This window comes from Suricata suricatta, chromosome 12, assembly GCF_006229205.1.
Source record: "Suricata suricatta isolate VVHF042 chromosome 12, meerkat_22Aug2017_6uvM2_HiC, whole genome shotgun sequence".
In the NCBI taxonomy this organism is placed as follows: Eukaryota; Metazoa; Chordata; class Mammalia; order Carnivora; family Herpestidae; genus Suricata; species Suricata suricatta.
Genome location: NC_043711.1, coordinates 35,090,017 through 35,114,272, shown reverse-complemented (window position 1 = coordinate 35,114,272; position 24,256 = coordinate 35,090,017). Strand labels below are relative to the sequence as shown.

The window sequence follows — 24,256 nt, the reverse complement described above, 5'->3', positions numbered from 1 at the left end:
TTGTGTCCTGCTTTCTCTCCAGGATGAGAGTCTGTGCTAAGTCTGTGTTGGTGTCGCACTGGCTCTTTCTGGCCTATGTGTTAATGGTGTGCTGTAAGCTGATGTCCGCCTCGAGCCAGCACCTCCGGGGACACGCAGGTAAGCCCTTAAGCTCATTATGCACTGCTGAGATCAATTAATAGAACCCTTTCAAACGTCAGAGTCCGTGTTTTAGACACAGGTAATTGACAAGAGCTTTTGATGGTGTATAAATAATCAGAGGAAGCATGAAATATATCAGAGGAAATCAGTTCAGTGGTTTGGTGCTTAAAGGATGTTGTTGCAGACGTTTTTAAAGATGTTTTCCAGGTTTTTTTCCTTTTCCTGCATACATTTCCATTCTTACAGTGATTTTTCTCAAAGAATCCCAGAAAGCCAGCAGCACTTGCTTTGTGCATGTTTTACTCCTGTAGCTTTCTCTGAAGGCAGAGCATCTTTATTGGTAAACTTAAACACTTCCAGGGCCCGAATAAATCTTTCAGATAATCTAAGACCTTTTCACCATGTGTGGAGAAAAGATGGTGACTGGTTTAAAAAAATAAAGAAGAAAGAAAAAAGCAGTGGTAGGTTTTGTATGGAACCTAAAGTAAAATATGTCTAAAGTTTTAGAGAATCACCCTCAGAATTTCTAGTGAGATCCTTGTCTATACTTTGCTTATTTCTAAAGAAAAGGATGAAAATAATCAGTTAAGATCTGTGTGCAGGTGCATATGTGTGTGTGTGTGTGTGTGTGTGTGTGTGTCTTCCCCCTAACCCCCTTTCCTTGTTACATCTACACTGAAAGTGACACAGACTTGGAAACTCCACAGTGAATTGTGTTTTCCTGAATAATTCACATTTGTTTGTGAACTCATTGTTGGATAATTAATTTACTGTCTTTGCTTCAATAGTTTGAGGGGTGAGGACGCCAGGCTTGCTTTGACTGCTTACTGAAAAAGTGAATCTCAAACTCTTAACACCAGGAATATGGCAGAATCGTAAATTCTCCCCCCACAGGTCTTATGTCTGGCGTTTATCAGATATCCCTAGCTTCAGACATATAACGGCTTGTGCTTTCCGCTCTGTTACTCTGGTATATAAAGGTTAAGACATAATTTTGGGCTTCAGATGAGTTTAAAAATCTCTCACGACTCAATTTTCCCTTCTCAAGTGAGAGTTCAGAGAAGAAGGGAAAAATAATCGAAATTTTAATGAATCAGCATAAAATCAATACCATCTGGCTGCTGCGAAGTGCCAGTAGCTGGCTGGTCATTGCACTGTGTGTCTTTTGATGGGCTTGTTCTCAGGGAGAGAGTGTTTGAAGTCATTAGTCTTCTCTGTTTAATTCATATCTCTTCTCTTGGGTGGAGGTTGAGAGGGTTGCAGTCTGGCAGAGCATTTCAGCGGGGTAGGTTCTCAAGAACAGATTTCCAGGCTTCCAGGAACTGGGCTTGCAGGATTGTGTTGGAAAGTGATTAAAAGCTGAAGGAAGCAGAGGACATGACCGACCTTCCAATTTTTATCCATGTGGCAATCCTCATTTCTTTGAATGTAGAAAAAGTGCAACCCTAGGGATAAATCTAAATTAAGATTAGAAAAAAAATTAAGATTAGAATTACATACACAAGAAGTACGGACAGGACCATCCATATGAACAAAGGCTCAACGGCAATTGGGATAGCAAGAAGAGAGAGCAAAGGCGTGGCAAATTCTGCTAAGGAAATGAGATTTTCAACCCGAGAATTTCTAGGTGATTTTATTTGGATTCTCAGTACATGCTCCTTGGCTTTGGGGGATTCCTTCATCTTTGTGATTTAAATCCCTCTCATTCCTTGTCTAAACAACCATCAAAGGAGCCAGGACTGGTTCCCACCGCCTGTAGGGGGCTCTGTTCTCTTATTCTTTTACTGTGAGCGCGCACTTGTGTGTGTGTGTGTGTGTGTGTGTGTGTGTGTGTGTGCGCGTGCGTGTGTGTGTGTGTGTGCGTGTGTGTATAAGTATGTATAAGAGATATAGAAAGATTTCTTCTGAGGTCTTGGCCCACACAGCGGTGTAGGCTGAGATGTCTCCCGATCTGCAGTCTGCAAGGGGGAGCCAGTGGTGTGGTTTGACAGTCTGAGAGCCGAGAGCCCGTGTGTCCTCCAGTCCAGCTCTAAAGGGCTGAGAACCGGGAACACCGAGAGCAGAAGATTGATGTCCTAGCTCAACAGTCAGGCAAAGAACGAAGTCAGCCTTCTCCACCGTTTTGTTCCATTCAGGCACTCAAGGGATTGGATGAGGTTTAGCCACATTGGGGAGCGGCATCTACTTTACTCAGTGCACCAATTTAAACTCTAATGGCTTCTAGAAACACCTTTACGGACACACCTAGAAATAGTATTTTTTTTAAGTAGTTATTTTGAGAGAGAGAGCAAGCGAGCATGAGCAAGTGGGGGAAGGGCAGAGAGAGAGAAATGGGGGAGAGAAAATCCCAAGTAGTCTCTCTGCTGTCACCATGGAGCCCAGCTGGAGGCTCCATCTCACCAACCGTGAGTCCATGACCTGAGCCTAAAGCGAGAGTCGGAGGCGTACCCAACTGAGCTGCCCACGTGCCCCAAGACACACCCAGAAATATGGTTTAATCAGATATCTGGGCATCCCATGGCCCACTGGAGCTGACACATAAAATTAATCATCACAGCTATCTTGGAAAAAAAGAATGCATATACCAGTATGTGTGTATGCACTTGTTGCACTTGTATATTACTGTGCTCCTTGTTTTGATTTTTTCCCCATTTAACAGTAGAGTTTATAGATCTTTCCATTTGAGTGCTTACAGATCTATCACTTTCTGTAACACAGCTTAGTCATCTATGGTATGGATCCAGTGCCACACATGATTTGATTACTCCCAGTTTTGTGGATGTATTACTCCTGTAGCTTCCTTTGAAGGCTTTGTGAAATATTGAGTTAAAGTGCATGTAAATGCATTTGGGAGAGTAGCCTAATTGCTGTGACCAAACGACCAAGTGCACAGAATGGCTCAACAAAAGGAAGTCTGGTTTTTGCTTATGAGTCATGGGGGAAGGAGGTAAATCTTGCAGCCGGATGATGATCCTGTGCTGCGGTCCCGTTGGAACCCACGGTGGATGGAAGTGCTATCATTTCCCCCTGTGGCGTCCCAGGCCTCTATTCCAGCCACTTGGAAGGGGAGAGCAGCGTGGAAAACTCACCTGGGAGGTGTTAATGGGGCGGCCTAGATGTGGGCTAATCACTCGCGGGTCCTGCCATTGGCTAGAGCAGAGAGAGGCCCTTAACCGCCCCTTACTGCAGAGCAGCTGGGACACACTAGCTGTGGGTCCAGGGAGAAGAGCGGAACTGAATTTCGGTGAGTATTCTGCAGCTTCTGACACAGTGCGTTCACATTGTAATAGTGACAGAGTGCCCGCCGAAACTTTGGGACTTATTTATACTTCCACCAGCAGGAATTGCGATCATGCCCATCTCCCCAAGCCCTGTCAACGCTGGGTGCTATCACGTTTTAATTTTTTGCTAACTTATGGGTTGTATGGGCTTGCATCTCTCATTGACTGACGACTCTCTTACTGCGCTGGAGGACTGTTTGTTTTTATTCGAGCTCTTCTTTATCCACTTTTCTGTTGGCTCTATCGATTGTTTACTCAATGATTTGCAAACGCTTTTTGTAGACTGAGCGCACTGGAGCACTTTGATTATCCCCTTCCACGTTCCTTCCCTGTTCTCCTTTTTCCCTCCCATGCTAGTGAGGCTTGTATCCCATCGGGCTGTGTGTGTGTTGGGGAGGGGGTTGGGGACTGCTAGGGATTTTCACTAATGGCCTTCAGGAGAAACAAGCCAGGGATCCTTGCAGTGGCCATGTGGTTTTCTTCCTAGCGCAAGAGCTCAGCTGATGGGAAACTCGGTCAGAACCAGCAGGAATGTGGTGGGGGTGGGGGAGGCTCTCTGTACCGAGATGCTGAGAAGCCTTAGTCCGTTTTTACTGCACTCTGTTGTAGGCAAGCTCCAGAGCAGGAGCAAGCTGCAGAGGGTTAACTGGAGGAGCCTCTGTTTTAGTGTCCAGAAGGACTCCTGACACTCTGTCCCCAGGGCTCTGCGGTTGGTGCTGGCCAATTAAAGGAGCTGTGGCCCCAGGAAACCCTAGTTAGAAGTTTATTGGATGCTTTTAATGGGTTGGATTAGGAGAGTAGCTTGTTGATGGTTGTGTATAAACAAGGAGTGTTCCTTTTTTGGTTTCTTTTTAATGTTTATTTATTTGGAGGGGGGCATAAAGAGAGTCAGACACAGAATCCAAAACAGGCTCCAGGCTCTGAGCTGTCAACATAGAGCCCAATGCGGGACTTGAACTCACAAGCTGTTAGGTCATGACCTGAGCCAAAGTCAGATGCTTAACCGATTGAGCCACCCAGGTGCCCCTAAACAAGGGGAGTTCTTCCAATGACTCCCTAAGATAGTGAGGCAGAAGGTGCGACTCACCCCCAGGTTTTCAAGATGAGGTGTTGGGTGTAGCTTGCAGTTTTCACTTCAGGTTGAGCATTAAAACACCAAACCTAATAAAACGCCACCTCATTTTCATAGGATAAGTGGTGGGAGTCCTTCTTTAAGGCACGTGGCATTCATGCGCTTGCACTAAAGTCCACCAGTGGTGTTTTTCAGGAATTAGAAAACACAAAAGACCATCCTTCCTTGTTTTTACGGTCTTACTTGCTGTAATGACAGAGGGTGAGACCATATGGATTGTGTAGCCTCAAGCTGTAGAAAAGGTGAAAGGGTCAACTGCTATGTCAGGTTGTTTTCCAAGAAGCCAGAGTTAACACTTATTTTTTCAGCTAGTGATTAGTCCTTCTCTTTTTTCCTTTCTTTTTTGATTCTGTAAGTAGCACCGTTTCCCCACAAGAGGGCAGCAAATGACGTGGTGGAAAGGTACGGCCTACTCCAGAAACTTGAGGATTTCTCAAGTTATTGTTTGGGACAGTAGACAGCCAACATCCTTGAGATTTATTCCTGGGAGTAATTGGACACTTGAAAGAAATTAAAAATTCCTCCTTAGTAGATAGAACCATAGCTCCTTTTCCAATCTAGGAACTTAGGTGCTGTTGATTTGTGAATTGATTTGAGTGGCTCTGTTTCCCCAGGGAGCTTTAAGTATGCCCTGGTTTGGGGTTTTAAATGTCAGCAAATGCTGTGGCGCTTAGCTACTACTTAATAGAATCTGTTTTGGGGTAAAGCCTCCTATGTGATGCACTCTGTCCAGGTGTAAATAGGCCCTGAATAATTGGAGCACACGTGGGAATGAAGCCTTAAAGGGAACCAAGTATTTGGACTCTGAAGTTAAATATAATTCTGATTCTGCACCTCTGGCTGTGTGACCTTGTCAAGACCACTTAACCATTCTGAACCTGCTTCTTCATCTGTGAAAATGGAATGTTATACGTGTTTACCTTACGAGATTATTGGGATGACAGAATAAGAAAAAGTCGGTGGATGGATTAGCACATAGTAAACACTCAATGAATGGTAGCTCTTTCTATATGTAGAGGCATCCGGAAGGAGAGGGAGTCTGGAAACTTTCCTCTGTGAGGAACAGTTGGGAATTGTGTCGGTACAAGGAGATCAATGCCTTGGGAGGTCAAAGCTTTATCATGTACAAGAGAAAAAGGCTTGGTATTCATGGTTCTAAAAGGCTGACTGTAATGAAGAGCGTTGCTTTATGAAGACTGACGTTTCAGCTCAACTGCAAGAAAGCAGGAGAAAAGGAACTTCTAACAAGGCTGCAGGAAGCTGGGGACAGAGTGACCCGGAGGTGCTGGAAGCCGGGCGGGTGAGGAGACTGTGACAGGTCTGAGATCTCACCCTACTTGCCAGCTAATGAGTCGTCCAGTCACAGTTTCCTGGGTGCTGGGAGAAGACATGAAATGCCAGGGTCAGATGCAAGGGATTGTACTGTTCACGGCACAGTGAGCTGTGGGAGCTTCATGTGTGTTTGGTTCCGCCCTCTGTACTTGGGCTGTTTACTGTGTGGGACTCAGTCTTTTCTGTAAGAAGTGGAAAGTGGAGATAACCAAGGATAAAAAGAGTCCTGTTAAGTTTGTGATTGGGGGTCCATCACAGGCATACCCTGTTTGATTGTACTTGGTTTTACTGTGCTTTACAGAATTGGTAATTCTTTTATTTTCTTTCTTTTCTTCCCTCCCTCCAACGGAAAGTTTGTGGCAACCTTGCGCAGGCAAGTGTACCGGCACCATTTTTGCAATAGCATTGGCTCACATCACGTCTCTGTGACACATTTGGGTAGTTCTTGCAATATTTCAAACTATCTCATTATTGTATTATGGTGTTTTGCGATCAATCAGTGATTATGACTCACTGAAAGCCTGGATGATGGTTAGCATTTTTGGTAATGAAGTGTTTTTAAGGTATGTACATTGTTTTTTAGACATAATGAGAAGGCACACTGAATAGACTATAGTGTGTTGTACGCATAATTCTTATAAGCACTGGGAAACAAAATCCATTTGTCTTTATTGTGGTGTTGACTTGATTGCAGCGATCTGGAGCTGCACCCGCACACATCTCCGAGGTGTGCCTGTGTTCACATCTGGAAAGTGCTAAGAATTGTGTTTGCATAGTTGGTGCTCAATGAATGTTAGTCATCTTTATTGAAACCTGCCTGCTCCTTTTGAATGGATTCTATTTTATAGCTACCTGTACTGTTAAAATTTATGGTGACTTGGGTTTCCTATTTTCTGTATTCTAAATGATGATGAAAATTTGCATGTTGTGGTTTTGAACTTTGGTGTGTCAGGGAGCAAGAATATCCGGTCCCCTCAAGGTCCTTCTAGCTGGGCTGAGCATCAGACTGACATGACACAGATATAACAGGGGGTCAGATTTAATAGGCTACATATGGGGAATCCATACAGACATAGAAATTCCAAAATGGGGCAAAATGAGGTATGTACATCGTTCTGAACTAAGGAGGAAAGGGTAGGGTCTGGGCCTTCAAAGGAAAGGAATGCCATCTTTAGGAAGAATGAAACAGTAAATGTGGGGTAAACAATGTTTGCTGGACCACTTAGGAACAGTAGGTCATGGATGACGTTCATGGACAAGGCTTTGCTCATTCTCCCTCTCTCCCACACCTGGTTCATATCATAACGTAGGTACTTCTGGTGATAACTGTCTCCCTGGACCAGGTATTCTATCGAAATTCTTTTTACACCATTGTCTGAGGAGTTAAAGAACTTTCCTTGAATCTGCAGGGTCTTGATTGCTTTCAACTCAAAATAACCTTTCTGCCAATGTGGGCCATCTTGGGGGTGGCCAACCCTTAGCCCCTACAGGTGCCTTGTGTTATTTTTAACTTAGGATAAATTGAAGAGTAGTTGTTGCATCGAAGTTAGAGCTCATGTTTCTGGCTCCCATAATGGCTGAAATTTTATAGGACCTCTGCAGGTATTTTTGATTGGAATGGCTATTTCAGCCCTAATTTTCTGTAAGAAATCTCTCTTTCCAAGATACCAGTTAAGTGGGGGAATACACCTTCTAAAGGAATTTTGTTGATGAGGCTCAAATGCAACTTAGTTGTGAGAACTGCAAATAAGAAAGCCGCATAGGTAAGCTACTATTTTTTACGTCGCAGGCTAAAATGAATAGTACTTAATACATACGGTTTGGAAAAATGATTTGCCTGTGTTGCCTGAGTTCTGACACTAGGGAGCAGGCAAGGCTCAGGAGAGCTCAATAGCAACTAGCAAACCTGGTCAGCGCGCAGCATATGGGATTTTAAATGTTCTATGATCATGTTAAAAAGTCAAAGGAAATAGGCGAAATTAATTTTATTAATACATTTTATTTAACCTAATATATCCAAAATATCCTTTCTACCTGTGGTCCTGGCCACATTTCAATGGCCACATGTAGCTAGAGGCTATTGTAATGAACAGCACAAACTAACAGATTGGGTCTTAACAGTACCTTGTGAAAGATGAGAATTATTAGTTATTTGCATTTTCATGGGTCAGTCATAGGCCACAGTGTGTTACCTGTGCTTTACTTAATTTGTTTTTATATTGTCTTTAGTTCTTTTTCTCTCCCTTAATGACTACTTCTAGATTGAGGGAAAATGCCAGGTAAGGGGGGTTTGTAATGTCTATTCATAAAGACTGGGGAAGATAGTTCCATTTCCTAATCACTGCCTGTGTGACCATTCTTTGCAAGAGAGTACTTTCAGGAAGAGAGAAGTCTCAAAATAATTTGAGATAGAATGTGTGTGTGTGTGTGTGTGTGTGTGTGTGTGTGATGGTTCCAGCCAGTAAGTCTTTTTTTACATTTTTACTTATTTATTTTTCTTTTATAGTTTATTGTCAAATTGGTTTCCATATAACACCCAATGCTCATCCCCACAAGTGCCCTCCTTCATGCCCATCACCCCCCTTCCTCTCCCTCCTCCCCATCAGCCCTCCGTTCTCAGTATTCAAGAGTCTCTCATGGTTTGCTTCCCTTCCCCTGCCCCATGGTCCTCTATTAAGTTTCTCCTGTTAGACCTATGAGTGCAAACATATGGTATCTGTTCTTTTCTGCCTGACTTATTTCGCTTAGCATGAAACCCTCGAGTTCCATCCACGTTGCTATGGAATGGCCAGATTTCATTCTTTCTCATTGCCATGTAGTGTTCCATTGTATAGATAAACCACATCTTCTTGATCCATTCATCAGTTCATGGACATTTAGGCTCTTTCCATGTTTTGGCTATTGTTGACATTGCTGCTATGAACACTGGGGTACATGTGCTCCTATGCATCAGCATTCCTGTATCCCTTGGGTATATCCCTAGCAGTGCTATTGCTGGGTGATAGGGGAGTTCTACTGTTAATTTTTTGAGGAACCTCCACACTGTTTTCCAGAGCGGCTGCACCAGTTTACATTCCCACCAACAGTGTAGGAGGGTGCCCATCTCTCCACACCCTCGCCAGCATCTTTAATCTCCTGATTTGTTCATTTTAGCCACTCTGACCGGTGTGAGGTGGTATCTTAGTGTGGTTTTCATTTGTATTTCCCTGATGATGAGTGACACTGAGCATCATTTCATGTGTCTATTTCTAGCCAGTAAGTCTTAAAATGACTCCCTGGACAGCTTATTTTTACCAACGCTGGGCTTTTACCCACTCAAGGGCAATCTGATGATACAGTTTTAATATGGCTGCTTCTGTAATTTCCCTGTCTTCCTCCTGCTCCACCTCCACCCAGTGGTTTCTTTATGTAGGCAGCTCCGCAGGCACATCCTTTATTTTATAAACAAGAAAAAGGATTGTGGAATGGTCAAAAAAGCCTCTGTTTGGGGGGTGATGCATAAGGGTATTTGTCTGATGATGCCTGCCTACTTCTTTCTCTGAGGAGCTATCACACGGTCAAACGCAGAGGCTTCACCACAGCTGTGTTGCATCTGCGTCTTGCCAGGTGGAGTCCGGGCAGCTGTATTATCTAATAGCTGCAGTTGGGTTGCAGTTGGGTGAGTAGTCAGGCTCTGGCCAGAGATGAGAACCGCTGATTCGGGGGAAAAAAAAAAGTTTGACTCTAGCTCTTAACAACCTCTGATTTCATCCAGGGCTGTTGAGTCTCCATTTTAGCGTTAGTGTGCCACAGCCAGGCCGAGAGGGATATTTTCCCTCTAAGGAGGTGACCTCCATCTCCACTTTTTGGAAGGATTATGACTATACTCCTTCTGCACTGGCGTGGCCATTTCTGAATGCCGGAAGCCTCTAGGGTGAGAGATGCCATTGACCTACCTTGGACCCTACATTGTTTTTCTCCAGTGCCGTCCGGATGGGCTTTTCATAATCAAGGTGTTTAATAAGAAGGGAAAGGAACCGATTACACGAGGTATTAATGTTCGGCTTCTTCTGATGTCCGCAGCTCTAAGTTCAAGTCCCAGTGCTCTGGGCAAGGTCATCTTTGCAAAATATCTAACGAACAGGCTTCACATCGTTTTTCCAGGGAAGGAAGGGTTGAAACAATAGGATCTCAGTTCCTTAAATGAGCTGGAGAGTCACCTTACTTGGCAAAGCAGGCTTTTCCTTCTGCCCCTTTTTGAGTCTTTGAGGCAGAGCAGGTAAAGATCCCACCCTTGAAGAGTTCTCTGGGTAGTTAGAAACAAGATTCTCCTCACCTTTAAGAAGAAAGTTCCTCTTTCTTCTCTCAAGCCATGCACTTAAGCTCATCTAAATAAAGTCTACAATTTGGGGTTTAATAAACTACAGGTCAGTATCTCATCTTGATCTCAGTGCTATATAATGAAATCAGCATCTTTACTCCCATATGAAGAAAATGAAATCATTGGTAAAAAGAGGAATGGTAGAGATGAGACGGGAAGAAAAAGGAGGTTTTGTGTTTTCCTACGTGGAGCTTGGATGCTTGAAATATTTTGGCCCATATGGTGGTCTCAGAATAGCACGCTGCAAATAATGTTATTGAAGAGATGCTTAAAAAGCCACTAGAGAGGACTGATTGCTTGTGATAAGGCTAAGTGTGCATATACAGAGTTACAAGAAACAATTTCACTCCTAATGCCCTGTGCCGAGTGGTTCTGTTTTAGGGAGTGTTGGAAATCAGGTGAAAACTGTAACCCTTTTAAACAGGACTTGGAGAGCATTAAGGTGGTGGCATCTGCCCCTGGGTTGTGTTTTCCTGTTTCTTACCTGTTTGATGTAAGTTATGGGGTCCCAAGGTCAGAAGGGAAAATAATGGAGAACTTTGTTTCAGGAAAAAGATGTTAAAAGCACGAACTGAAAACAATGGGAATATCCGTAGTGTTACTAGAAGCAGGTAATTTTTCTCTGGTTCATCACTGACTTTGCATAGCTACCTGCTAAAGGACCAGAAATAAATACCTCAAGTCTGGGGATGGAGGACTTGAGCAACCTGAACTTGGGAGTGGACGAAGGAGAACACAGTTAAGGTGTGTGTCTTCCCCCAAATCAAACACAATCACAGAAGTTGTTTGGAAAGCATTTGCAAAGGAAGGCGGAAAAGGGAAGGCTTCTGCTAAAAGCAGCTTTGAAAGCCGGGGTGGATTTGAGTCAGGGGAAGTGAACATGTTTCTGTTTTCTCTGCTCCTTTGCCAAATGTCCTATGGTCTCATCCTAAAGACTTGCGAGTACATGTTGACCAGTAGATGATGGGAAATTCCAACTGGCAGTATTACATGGGCTTGAGCTGTTGCTGGCCGGTGGTTTTCTATAGGAAATAACACCTGTATGTGAAAAGAGAGAGCAGCAATCAACATTTATTAACGTTCCTGGTTGGTGTACTTTTAGGACACCACCCAGAAATTTGAAACAGCCCCAGAGTGGCTAGATCAGCATTTTGGTTGCCGTGTGTGTGTGTGTGTGTGTGTGTGTGTGTGTGTCTGCGTGTCTGCTCCTGAAGAAAAATTCAGGTGTTTGATCTCTCCAAGTGGGAGCGAGAAGGTTATTAGCATGTCTTTTCAACCCCGTGTTGTGCTGATGTTGAATTTATTTTACAATGAGCCTCACTTAAAACTCTTGGGGGTGTGTGAGGCATCAGAACCTGGATTGTTTCTCTAAGCCACCCAACCCTTAATTTGAACCCTATTATTTTAGAGTTTGTGATGATCCTGGAATGATAGGGCTGACATTTACCCATGTGCTGTCTACGAAAAGAGATTTGCTAAGCAAATAAATAGTGGAAATATATTTGCCTGGGAGCTGTTAAAGTTATCTTAAAATTGTCAAGTCCTTTGGAAGCATTTATTTCACATGAAATCAAAGTGCGTGTGCCTTTGCTCTGTAAAGTCCTAGCTATGTGAGTCCTGAATAACAAAGTTACTTATTTTCTTGGAGCCTCACATTCTTTTTCCTGGAAATGGGCATAGCAACATCCCATATTTCAAAGTGTTTTTGTGAAGGTTTAAATGAAATAGTTTCTATGAAGAGTTTTGGTATTATGTTTGGAATGTAAGGCGTTTCTTTTAATTGCGTTTCTTTTTAGCAGCTTTATTGAAGTATAACTGACATACAGCAATGGCACCTATTGGCACCTTTCTGATGAGTTTTTTTTTTTTTTTAAGAGAAAGAGGGAGGGAGAGCATGCTGCATGGGCATGAGCTGGGGGAGGGGAAGGGGGAGAGAGAGCATCTTAAGCAGGCTCCATACCTGGCGCAGAGTCCTACATAGGGTTCCGTCTCTGGACTGTCAGTATAACCAGAGCCAAAATCAAGAGTCAAATGCTCAACCGACTGAGCCCCCAGACATCCCAGTTTGATAAGTTTTAGCATATACATATGCACTGTGAAACCATCTCCATGATGAGAATGATGACTATACCAGTCACTCCTGAAAGAGGCTTGTGCCTCCTGGTAACCAGCACTGCTTGGCCCTGCCCCCACCATCCCTAGGCAACTACTGGTTTTTTTTGTCATTGGAGATGAGTGCATTTTCTAGAATCATGTTTAAGTGGAACCATACAGTATATATTTTTTCTTGTTTGATTTCTTTGTGCATAATTTTTTAAAGATTTTTTTTGGGAGAGAGAGAAAGTGCACACACACATGCATCAGTGGGGAGGGCCAGAGAGAGAGAGAGAGAGGGACAGAGGATCTGAAGTGGGCTTGGTGCTGACGGCAGAGAGCCCCACGTGGGGCTAGAACTCACAAACCGCGAGATCATGAAGTGAGCTGAAGTGAGATGCTTAACTGACTGAACCACGCAGGTGCCCCTCTTTGTGCATAATTGTTTTATGTTTCTTCCGTGATGTCACGTGTATCAGCTCATTTGAAAAGATTGCTGAGTAATTGCACCATGTGCCACACACTGTTTATCCATTCACTTGTTGATGGATGTTTGGGGTGTTTGCAGTTTGGGCCATTTCAGATAGAGGTGTTACAAACATTTTGTACCAGAGCTTATGTGGACCTAAGCTTCCCTTACTGATAAGTAAATACCAGGGAGCAGAATGGTTGGTTCATGTGGTAGATGTATGTTTGACATTTTAAGAAATTGTCACCCTGTCTTCCCACGTGGATGGACCTTTCCCACCAGCAGTGAATGGGAGCCCCAGGGCCTTCATTTTAGTGGTGGCCTTTTCACTAAGTGTGTAGTGATACCGTACGGTGGTTTCCATTTGCATTTCCCTAATGACCAATGATGCTGCGTATTTTCTTTGTATATCTACGGGGAAGTGTGGGTTCAAATGGTCCATTTTTCAAAAGCTGGGGTTTTTTTGAATATCGAGTTTTGAGAGTTCTTGGTGTGTTCTTGATATAATTCCTTCACCAAACTGCAGGTAAGTGAATTGCAAACAATTTCTGTCAGTTGATTCATCCTCTTAGCAGTGTCTTTTGAAGAGCATAATTTTTTTTGTTTTGATAAAGTCCAGTTTCCCAATGTGCTCTGTTCCGCATTGTGCTTTTGATGTCTAAGAAATGGTTGTCTCTAACCCAAGGTCACAGACGTTTTCTAGAAAATATTTTAGCTTTAGGTTTTACGTTTAGGTGTGCGATTTATGTTGAGTTAATTTTTGTATATAGTGCACCTAATGCATTTTTAGTAGGTAAAATAAAAATATTGCCAATTATAAATTCTCCTCTTGTTACCTAGGTGAAGTTGCTGAGAGTACTTGAAAACAATAAAATCTTAGATTTATTTTTAAATTACTTAGGCATGTTCATAAGCCAGACTGATATTACCACAGTAATTAGTCTGTTAAAATAATGGTGTGCCATAATTTAAACAACACAATTTTTTGGATAAGAACAATTTAAATCACATCTGTGCAGTTCTAATCCCTGAGAATGCCAACTTGGAAGCCAGGAGACCTGCTTTTCTAGTAGGTTTAGATGATAACTAGTTGTGTAGACCACATAGATCATATTACTATGGTAAATTGTTTAATCTCTTGGCCTCAGTTTCTACAGCGATAAATGATCAATGTTTAGATCTGACTAGGAGAGGGGCAGATTCTTACAGGTCCTTTTGTCTGTCTTGGTAGCAATTATGACATTAGATAGATGTCTTCCATCTGAATGTATCTCATTTTTCAAGCATGTGCTGATGGCATTTTAATGGAGAAAATAGAAATTGATTTAAAGGGGCTTTGGCTTTCTACTAATCCTGTGTCGTGGATGCCTTTCTGTAATCAGAGTACAGCAATGCAACTACTATCTGATTGGAAGTAGATTGTGACCTTTATTCTTAGGAGTAAAATGTATTCTTACTCATTGTAGCTTGAGCCCTCCAGCTAAATAATCGGTTGGGTGTTGCTAAGGTGTTTTCTTCGAGCTTTGTTTGAGCTGTCGTGAGGGCGTGGCCACAAGTAGGTCAGCCCTTGTGGCCAGTGGGTCTCCTCATCGCTGAGGTGCCAGTTCAGATGGTTCCAGTCCAGGGTGACTACATGCCTGGGTTCTGCTCCCTGGCCCTTGACAGTGTCCCTTGTCCTGCTTGATCCCTGTCGCTGATGGTTCAGAAGGTGGCATGGGTGACAGAGTGTTGCATACCACAGTTAGAGGCTATTTTGTAGCTTGAACATTCCTGAGGGATAGAATTAGAATCTTTCTGTATGAATATTGTGTAACATGCACTAGTTTGGAAACCCTCCAGAACACATTAATCAACAGGTTAATTAGGGTAAAAATAAACATCCTTGTAAGGACAGTCATGTGTTCCATGAGAGTTGGGGAGGGAGAGGGACGCAAAACCTGAGAGACTGTTGAATACTGAAAACGAACCCGAGGGTTGAAGGGGAAGGGGGAGGGGGAAAAGAGGTGGTGGTGATGGAGGAGGGCACTTGTGAGGAAGAGCACGGGGTGTTGTGTGGAAACCAACTGACAATAAACTATTAAAAAATACATTTCCAATATTTGTTTTGAGAGGGAATTTGTAGGTTTCACCGTGGCATAAAAAAGAAGAATTGCCATCTTTACAGCCACGTCTCTGTCTCCCTGCCCCTGTTAATGAGTCCAGTGTCTGGTAAGGGATGCTGGGAGCGCAGGCATCCAGTGGCATCGATGGAGAACTACTTCCTTCTAGGGAGAGTATTTGATGGCTGTGTGGCAAGCTGCCCTGTCCCGCCCTCAGGTGTCAACAAAGATAAGCTTACCCTTGGACCAGCTGGGATAGGCCGTTGAGCATAAGTCAGCTGCGCCCTAGGAGGAAGCTCCTGTGTCATACTGCAGTGTTGGCACACACAGCTCATGTGGGACTCATCTGGGGGACATCAGGTGTGCAGTCCTTTGAATCTTCATGGCTCCCATTTGTGTTCTCAATTTGCAGCTCCTGCAGGTGGGAGTCAAGATGACAGGTCACAGGTGGCTTGATTTTCTGGTGATTCCTGGTGTCCCTTTCTGCACATGTGTGGAGAGAGAAACCGGAATGCTTGAAAGCTCTCTGGGCCCACGGCATTCTCTCGGAGGGTGTAGGGCTGAGCCCAGGAGGGGGTGGGACCCTCCATGGCTGCCTGGAGCAGCGTGTCCTTCTCTCTCCCAGCATCCTGCGGCGGTGCCGGTGCCTTCAGTGTTTGCATTGCATGGGTGTGCACGTCTTTTGCAGCCTTTATCACTGGGGACAAAAAGGATTTGTGCCTGTCTCCCTTCCAAGGCAAAGAGTTCCGAAAGGATGGGCATAGGTATCTTATTTTTGTTTCCCTGGGTACCAGGCACAATATGATTTTTTTAAAACTGGAGTGAATATTGACTGTAATAGGCTATTTTCTCATGTAAAGTAAAATTTCTCAGGGCTTGTCACCTCAGCTTTTTAGATATAAGTGAGGAAGATTTTCCCGAGTTCCGGAGATGAATAAAGAGCAGACCAAGATCCGAACTGCTGCCGCACATTCCATAGCAGACACTTGCCACAGGTGATTTCCTTCTTTTCGCAGTGGGCTCTGGGTGGCTCCAGTTCCCGACTCGCCCAGAACCAAACCAGAACAACAACAAACACGCATTGGCGATCCACGTCAGTGTCCCTGTAAGCACCTCTTCACAAATTGTCCAGGGATGTACGGACGGCTGGGAGGCATTGCTGGGTTGTGTCTGTGTGGGGTGTCACATCACGAAATAGTAATAGATGGCAGGCTGCGGTGGTCATTCTCCTTTATAGTCACAGAGGCCGTGGATGAGATGTCTTCTTCGAAAGGGAGGAATTTGAAGGCAGAGATTTTGGAAAAATGATTTCTGCGCTTCACTTGATCAGTTTCAGGGTCACCGCCCATGTTGCGCATACGTGATTAGCATATTGGTTTAGAGACCTATGTGGACTAGAACTCTCTTTTGGAAAACTCTTTGAAACCACAGGATTTAAACATTCTTGCATACATAGTAAGCATTCAGTTTTGATTATGCGGTATCCTAAGAAAATCTGGTGCTAGGAATGTCTACACAGTAGGCATTTGCAGCTTGGGACTGAAATATTAATTAGATGGTCCTTTTGGGAGAGTGACAGGTGTCCCCACGGATTGGTGAGGGACCACCAATTGCCAAACCTGTGTGATAGGCTACCGTCTCAGTGCTGGTTTCGCTGCTTGAATGCGGTGCAGTTCAAGGTTGGTGCATGGTTGGGAAGTTCTCTGCCTAAATCACTTCCATTATTTCCCCGGTCTCAGCCCATTAACCAATTTGGTCCAAAGGCCAGGAAGAGAAATGGCATTCTCGAAATATTATTAGCATTTTGCGATGAATGCTAACTACTGTACATTTACAGCCGATTAAGTTTTGCTCTCTCTATTTTATTATGGATTATGACAGGGATTTTGAGACTGAGTTCTGTTAAATAATAAATAGAACCAGCAAGGTCATTTTCTACCTGACCAAAGGAAAACTTTGCAGCAAGAAGACATGAATTAAGAAACAAGTTGAGTCAACTGTCTCAGGAGGAGGGAGGGATTCAAGTTTTCCAGAATCAAACAGATAGCAAAGTGATATTTGCTAGGAAATGTGAATATCACTGGTAATTTACTGCCAGTGATTGGATATATTTTTTCCTACCAAAATTTGGTTAAATTACCATTTGAAACAGAGATTTCAAAGTGGTGGACCACATACATGTTTTGTTTGGCCCAGATTATATTTATAAGTGTTTTTTTTAATTGGTTGAATTGTTGTTTGAAAATCAGAGGATTTGACATAAAAATTCAGATTTTGGGCAACATTAGATTTTTGTTTCTCCTTTGTAACAGTTTGCTGTAGCTGCCTGCTAGCCTCCCCAGCCTTTGGGGGCATTTTACATTATCTATGCCACCTGTTTCCCTCATTTATGTTGACTTTCTTGATCCTGAAGTATCAGCAATTGAGTCTGAGAGCCTTGACTCACATGTTCAAGAATAAAAGATAAAAATAACTAGAAGATTTTATTTCAGGTTGCACGCATTGTCATTCATAGCACATTGGCTAAGAGTTTGGGCTCCAGGATCAAAATTGCATGGAAATAAATGCTGGTTTCTTCCAGATTAGCTGTGTGACCTTAAGCAGATTACCTAACCTCTCCTAACACTAGTTTGCTCAGTTAAATGAAACAGCAATTGTATGTACCTTGTAAGGTCGCTGTGAGGATTCCACTTGGCATCTGTGTGTCCATTAAACACTGACACACTCAAAAATACCCACACCACTTAGAACAGTTCATGCTCACCCATCAAATATTTTATATACAATTTAGTTGAAAAAGAAAATTGATAAATAAAAACATAATTTCGCTTCCTTTTCCCGTCAAATAAGAAAGGGAAGAAGTGCATTCCTTAAAATGATGGTTCACTGTGTTGATAGTATTGTAAGTTCACCATAGTGTAGCTACAAGAAGGATCTTGTGAAAGCGGATGGACGCTATCCTGTTCTTGATATCCTTCCAAGCACTGAGACGTAAGGGGATGGGACATGTATAAAGGATGACAGGCATTACCACGAAGTATTATCTCCTATGAGTGAGACTTGTTCCTCGTACAGGAGCAGATGGCTTTATGTGATGGCTTCCTTCCTCCGCGTGAGGACTTAGAGATAATGCCACACTGATTGATAAAGTAAGCAGGATCTGACAGCCCACAGAGGAGAGGAAAAACAGGATCACTCTTGTTGGAGACAGCGTCTTGTAGTGGTATGTGGTGTTTGATAAGCAGATGGAGAATCAGAAATCAGATTTGAATGACTGGATGATGGAATGAGATGGAGATAAATTGGTCTGCTGTAGTCCTTACCTCCTCTCTTGACTAGACTCAGAGCTTAATATGTTGTATTTCTTCATATAATATGGCTTTTTCCTACCCTGCTCCCCCTTTAAAAAATGTTGTCTTCGAGGGCTCTTTGGTGCTAAAACTAAGTGCTATTTCAGAGTGGTTTTCATCTTTGGAGTGGCAACACACAATAAGATTAACATTTTACTATATTATATATATATTATATTTAACTATGGTTATATATGTAGATAACTATATGCATTTATATTTCACAGTATACTTTTACATAACTTATTTTTAGGTAACGATAAATTGGGAAAGCAATCATAGGATGTAAAAGCCATTTTTCTTCAGTGATTTGAAATCATTTCAATGGCAATTAAGAGCATTATCTGAGTGGTTAAAGGTTGACATCCATGGGTTCTTATTAGCTAAGATTGAACGTTATTTCCTCTTTATCCTCTTGCCAAATCAGTTGCATACCTTAGGGTACAGGCATTGTTTTTCCATCTGTGCGATGCTCTATGTATGCTTATGTGTGTAGCACACTGACGGGCCGTGATGTTCCTTTATTGAGAGGGACTTTATCTTTTAGATGTACTGTCTTATTAAGCAATCGGTACCACCAGTGTATCTTTGAGCTTTCAGACGTAGCTATGTGGCAACATTTTGACAGTTTGCATGAATTGGAAGAAATCATTGAATGCCATTGTGACAGGCAGTCTGATTGCCACATTTGGAACATGGAACAGGTGCATGATTATAAGAATGCTCTAGGAATTTAAGTTTAATTCAAGTAGAATGTTATTTATGTGGTGATGAGTTTAGCTGATAGTAGTGATTATGATGATATTATTAACAGGCACTGAGCCAAATCATCTGTATGCACATCCCCATTTGACTTCCTCCCTGATCCTGGAGGTCTGTGTGGTTAGCCCCTTGTGTTTGTACCAAGGCTCAGATTCATTCAGTGACCTGAGGTGTAATTATTTATTCCATCCATATGAATGCTGAAAATCATATCTTGAGGTCGGTGCCCTTTCCAGTATTGATTAGTCCTAGTATAAGTGGAATCATAGTCCTGGTTTGCCACTCAGGATTCCTGCCTGAGTACTACTCTTAGGAGTTAATTTAAAAATCATGTGAGGGTTACTGCTACATATGGAGCTTATAAAGTCTGTTACCCCAAGAGGCAGCTTACTGGGTTGAAAATCTAGATCAAGAGAAGTTTCCATAAGACTGTGGAAGGATGTTCTAAGTGGAAATAGACAGGTTAGGTGTGTTTGGAAACATGTTAATCTTCGGAGAGGGACACTGTGTAAGCCAACATGCTGGCCCATTCCTTTGTGCAGTATTATCTACGGATTCTTAGCATGAGCCTCTTACTGTTTTTGACTAAATAGGACACAAATTAATACAGCAGTGTTCTTTTAAAGCACTCAGAAAGACGAAATTGCCTTAGACCTTCCAGGCCTCTTTGCCCATGTTCCCCTGCCCAGTTTTGACCTCAGATCACCAGAGCTGTTAGTTTGGGGTATTAATCAGTTTGGATTGTGTTCACCTGCACATAATGAACTACATATAACCACATCAGCTTGCCTTTTTTTTTTTTTCTAATGAGGAGCCTAGGGGTGGATAGTCCAAAGTGGGACACTGTTCAAAAATCCACATTTCTCTCCCCCTTTCTGCCTCGCTCTCCTTAGTTGTGTGACTTTTGTTATTATGGTGGCAAGGCGACCTCTCTAGTCCTAGATACCGTGTCTGCATTTCGGGCAGGAAAACCAGGAAAGGGCAAAGGGAACCATGTACATGGCAACTGACTCCCATCCTCTTTGTCAGGAATGCATTAGGTTTTCTGGAAACTGTTTCCAACAAAATGTGCTTACATTCATTGGTCACATGTTGTCACATGACCACTTTGGAAACCAATCATGTTGCTGATGGTAAGGAAAGTGGAGCAAAGCGATGCTGGGTTGGTACTTCCCACTGTCTGCTTATGCGCTCATTCTTGTTCAAGAAGTTTAGATACATGTGTAAGTACATATAAAACTCTGTCTCTCTTTTTTTCCCCTAACCTAAATGGCATCTACTCTAGATAATCTTCTGCAACTTCATTTCACCTACTTGTCAGTTTATAATGTCAGCAATTTATTGGGCTTCATTACAGAAATGAAATTTTCTTCTGATTATATATAAAGTACAAGAGCAAATCAATCTTCACCTACCGTATACCAAAATGTGGCTTGAATTTGACCAATCTAGATTTGTATTTTACTGTTTACTTTTTGGTAAATTAAAAGATACCAAATGTAATTGAACTCTTTGGTGTCAACTACTTTAGAAGCATCTAGTTTTGAGTTTTGTAGTAGCACTCAATACAGTTCAACAGTGATTTAGATTTTTTTCCTTACTTAGCTTTCATATAATCATGTTATTTTGTCAATATTCTGGTTTCTAAGAACTCCATGACTCTCTATTAGAATTTTTATTCTGCTGTGGGTTTGGGACCAAGGGTTAGGATTGTAGGTTGAGAGAGAAAGAGAGAGACAGTGTGTGAGTGGGGAAGGGGCAGAGAGAGAGGGAGACAAAGAATCAGAAGCAGGCACCACGCTCTGAGCTGTCAGCACAGAGCCCGACGTGGGGCTCAAACCCACGAGCAGTGAGATCATGACCTGAGCCAAATACTTAATGACTCAGATACTTAAATGACTGAGCCACTCAGGCAGATGCCCTAAATTATGACCAATTCTTGCAGAGCTCCATAGAATGTTTCATGTTCTTTCAAAGCTGTGCTCCAGCTGCTTGAGGTTGTTGGAAAGTGGACTTTGTTGGAGGAGAAATTTTTGTTCACTTTTCTTTGAAAGGTGGTTCGGAAAGGAAACAAACCAACTTCTCCCCTTTCCCCCCAAAATACAAAACCCCAGAGAAGAGCACATTAGAAGATACTTGAGGATTTTTTTTTATTTGATGGAGTCAAATGAGAAGAAAATCATTGATTCAGTCAGAAAGCTTTGATCACGTATCTGTTCCTTGCTTCAAGGAAGCTGGGTGAGGTTCCAAGAATTGCAGGACTTGGTGCCTGCCTGCAAGGAGCTCAGAGAACTCACAAGAGCACCTAGTGAATGGATAGCATTTTGACAATTAGTGAAAATGTGTATGATTCTAGTATATTCTCCACACAGCACATCATGTTACTTCCCTGCTTGTGACTGTGTAGTGGTTCCCAGTGACCTTAGAATAAAGCCCATTGCCCTTCCTGTGACCTCTGAGGCCCTGACTGACCTGGGCCCTGATTAGCTCCCTCCCATCATTCTTGCCATTGTCTTCCTTACTTACTTGGCTCCGGCCACGCTGGCCTCCGTGCTGTTCTTCAGAGCACGCTCTCATCTCAGACTTGTGTTCTTTCTGCCTCGAGCACTCTTTCCTGTTCACTCCCGTACTTCATGGAGGACTTTGCTTCAGTGCTATCTCCTCAGGTGCCCTCTGCCCACCATATTACTGTCTCACCCTTGATCCTGCTTTTATAATTCTTTATGGAACTCATCATTATCTGACATCCTAGTAGATTTTCATTTGTTTTTCTGTTTATTTTTTTCTCTCATTGAAGGAGTGTTCACAATGATATCCTCTGAATAGTGTCTGGTAAATAGCAGGTGTTCAGTTAATATTTATTAAATCAGCGAATGAATTGTAAAATATGAAACCATCACTGTACCCGATTTATTTCCATATTCCTTGAGCCCAGAAATAGGCTTAGTGGTAGTGTTACTAGTCACAGCTAATACTGAGGCTTGCTACACTTGAGGCACTGTTGCATGTCATGCTGTTAGCTCTGTTTCTACGGAGAGGGAAACTGAGGCACAGCAGTTGAGCAGCTAGCCCAGAGTCGTGCAAATAGTAAGTAGAGGATCCAGAATGCCTCAGACGTGGGCATTTTTCCATCCATTACCTGCCTCGCTGTGCTGTCTTTGTCTACAGTAGGCAGTCAATAAGTATTTATTGCATTGAATAAATAATTAATAAAGGGCCATATCATGGAGAACAGATCAGTTAGAGAGTATAGGAAGATATAGATGCGTGCTGATTGCATTGTATAAATTAAAAGAAGTAGGATAGGAATTAGCAAAGGGAGTGACCCAGAAAAGGTCACAATCAACCCCACCTCACAGGACAGATGGGACTTACTTGAATTTTAAGAACAAATTCCTTGTAGTAGGCAGAGAGGAGGTAAGGTGGGCATTTCAGGGAAAATTAATAATAAATGATACATCATGCATTTAAAATATTAAACTTGAAGCTAATGGAAGATGAATGTTATAGAGTCACACTTCCTTGTATTAAAGATACAACTGACTCATATCTATCTGTTAACACTTGAAGAGTTATTTTTAGAACGCTAGCAGGGGAAAATGTATTTTTCCTCCTTAGTTCTGTAGTAGATAATAATAATAATAATTAAACCTAATAGATATATAAACATTGTGACACTCCAACTTTATATCTCTTTGACATTATAAAGTATAATTTACTTATTCAGAAATGACATTGCTTGTACATTATTACCATGTTCTTGCAAAAGACTCAAGTGAATCACAACTGAACTTTTGCATTTCTGGTTTAAGAATCCTCAGTTTTCCTTTGAAGGGAACAAAGTTTATTAAGGAGGAATTATTTCAGAACACTGTAGGGGAAACACAGAGGGTTTTTAGATCCAAAAGGATTATCTAGTCTGATCATGAATATGAGATGAGGGATATTTTCCCCTGACCCAGAGCTCACGAGAACTGAGGGCTCAGTGTTGGTAATTTGCTTTCCTTTTGGTGGGTGACAGTGCTATATTGAGGGTGGTCTGATAATGTTTGGGAACTTGGTTAGTGAATTTCAGTGAGTAAGGATTCAGGCCTACTGAGTCCGAAAGCAAATTGGTCACCGGTGTGTATTGACTTTTATGCTGAGCTGAAGATTGGCCAATTCAGTTCAAACTTGTGATTGGAGTTTTGGACAGTCCCCTGTTCTAGGTCTGAACTGAGAGAGAGCTGTGCAGTTAGGCAAGTGGAGATGAGCACATAGCCTTGGGCACTGGAAGAACTAGTTGGAGAAAGTATCTTTGGGTCATAGCCAGCAGGGCTTGGTAATGCTTCTCCTTGGAATTCCATGGACTTTGGTATGCTCTCGCTGGCAGACCTGGACAATCATAGGCCTGTTGCACAGAAGTAGCCCTAATATGGCTCAGAGCTGACCAAACACAAGTGTCCTGTGGGCCTGGAAGCCTGGGAGGAGAAGGAAGGGGCTGGGCCCAATTTATCCTCCCAAACTCCCTCATGCTTGGTGAGATGCCTGGGTCTTCCTAATACTATCTGGCTTGAAATAGTCATCTCCCTGTAAATGAGCTCCTCCTGATCTCCCTTTTTCTATCTTGGCCTTACTCAGTCCTGAGACTTAGGAGTCTGGGCTGTTTCATCATTTCTTCTCCTGTTTCTCACTCATGTGCTAAGGCCCCAGGTAAAGGCCTCTCAATGACTAGTCTGTGGCCGCCTGCGTCAGAATCACCGGGAAGCTATTCAAAGCTATGTTCCTGGGCTCCTGCTCAGATGTACTGAGTTAGTGTCTCTTGGTCTGAGCCTAGGAAGCTGAATTTTTAAGAAGGCTATTCTGAAGTGTGCTGAACTTCACTCAGCCCAGTCCTAGAAGTTTGTACCCTGGAAACTGTCTCCATTTCTGCTGCCACCACCCCCAGGTCCAGCCCCATTTCTCTCTCCCCAAGGTGGTTTTCCCTTCTGGTCTTGCTTACCTTTGATCTTTTTTTTTTTTTCTTTTCCAAGTTTTTATTTAAATTCCAGTTAACATAAAGTGCAATATTAGTCTCAGGTATAGAATTTAGTGATTCATCACTTACATACAGTACCCAGTGGTCACACAAGTGCCCTCCTTTTTTTTTTTTAAAAATATTTTAATGTTTATTTATTTTTGAGACAAGAGACAGATCATGAACGGGGGAGGGACAGAGAGAGAGGGGGGGGGGGGGGACACAGAAACCGAAGACAGA

At 42.6% G+C, this 24,256-nt stretch overlaps 1 protein-coding gene across 2 annotated transcripts in view; it reads left to right on the top strand.

Moving 5' to 3' along the window:
• The window catches only part of TAFA4 (TAFA chemokine like family member 4), a 173,583-nt gene that overhangs the window by 50,827 nt on the left and 98,500 nt on the right, over positions 1 to 24,256 (top strand). For both annotated transcript variants that reach the window (XM_029917258.1, XM_029917259.1), the window contains exon 3: positions 23 to 138. In XM_029917258.1, the coding sequence (XP_029773118.1) occupies positions 23 to 138 (116 nt within the window). The remainder of the gene's footprint in view (positions 1 to 22; positions 139 to 24,256) is intronic.